Consider the following 824-nt stretch of genomic DNA (forward strand, 5'->3'; position numbering starts at 1 on the left):
GTCTGGCGCTGCCTGGAGGGGTCAGGCGCTGGCTGGAGGGGTCAGGCGCTGGCTGGAGGGGTCAGGCGCTAGCTGGAAGGGCTTTGAGAGATGTCCAGCACCTTGACCTGCAGACGGAAGCTGTAGGCATCACTCCTGCCTCGGCTCTGGTGGGAAGCTCTGTTCGGCACCCAGAGTGGTTTCCCACCCCCACGCCCTGTGCGAGCCCTCCTAGGCTGTCCTGGTTGGGGACACTGGCCTCTGAGCCGCCCTGGGGCCCAGGAGGTGGAGCACTCACCGACAGGCCAAAGAGCTGGTTGAAGGCCGGAAGGCACACATGCCGGTCCTCCATCCGGCGGCGAGTGTTCCGGATGGCATGAATGGAGACCAGCCACTGCCGCTGCGGAGCCCGGGCAGTCGAGGGCACCTGCTTCTGCCACTGGCTGCACACGTCCCAGAGCTGGTTGAAGAAGCTGAGCGCCAGGCCCTTGGCATCCAGCACTGATGGGTAAGATGGAGGGCTGTTAGGAAGCACCAGCGCAGGCCAGCCGACGCTCTGCTCGCTCTCCCTCCCCCCTCCTGTGGCCTCTGCAGCTCTCCAGACAGCCCCATTACAGGCCTGCACAGGCCTGTCCAGCCCATCACCTCCGGGCACACCGGTGTGACAACCTGTGTCATCAGCAGCCTCTGCAGCTCCAGACAGCCCCATTACAGGCCTGCACAGGCCTGTCCAGCCCATCACCTCCGGGCACACCGGTGTGACAACCTGTGTCATCAGCAGCGAGAAGTGTCTGGGTTGGCCCCATGGTGGAACACTTCCACTCATGGAGCCCCCCCCCCCCCCA

At 65.2% G+C, this 824-nt stretch overlaps 1 protein-coding gene and 1 long non-coding RNA gene across 6 annotated transcripts in view; one reads left to right on the forward strand and one right to left on the reverse strand.

The window, feature by feature from the left end:
- The window catches only part of PPM1F (protein phosphatase, Mg2+/Mn2+ dependent 1F), a 28,688-nt gene that overhangs the window by 11,436 nt on the left and 16,428 nt on the right, over positions 1-824 (reverse strand). For 3 of the 5 annotated variants that reach the window (XM_006768866.2, XM_015567318.1, XM_015567317.1), the window contains one exon: positions 368-480. In XM_006768866.2, the coding sequence (XP_006768929.2) occupies positions 368-480 (113 nt within the window). Of the gene's footprint in view, positions 1-277; positions 481-824 lie in introns of all 5 variants that reach the window. The other 2 variants (XM_015567319.1, XM_015567316.1) reach the window with 1 other exon arrangement.
- Positions 1-824, forward strand: part of LOC107183953 — a 20,984-nt gene that overhangs the window by 5,849 nt on the left and 14,311 nt on the right. The window lies entirely within an intron of this gene.

The sequence above is a fragment of the Myotis davidii genome, unplaced genomic scaffold (assembly GCF_000327345.1).
Source record: "Myotis davidii unplaced genomic scaffold, ASM32734v1 scaffold223, whole genome shotgun sequence".
NCBI lineage: Eukaryota > Metazoa > Chordata > Mammalia > Chiroptera > Vespertilionidae > Myotis > Myotis davidii.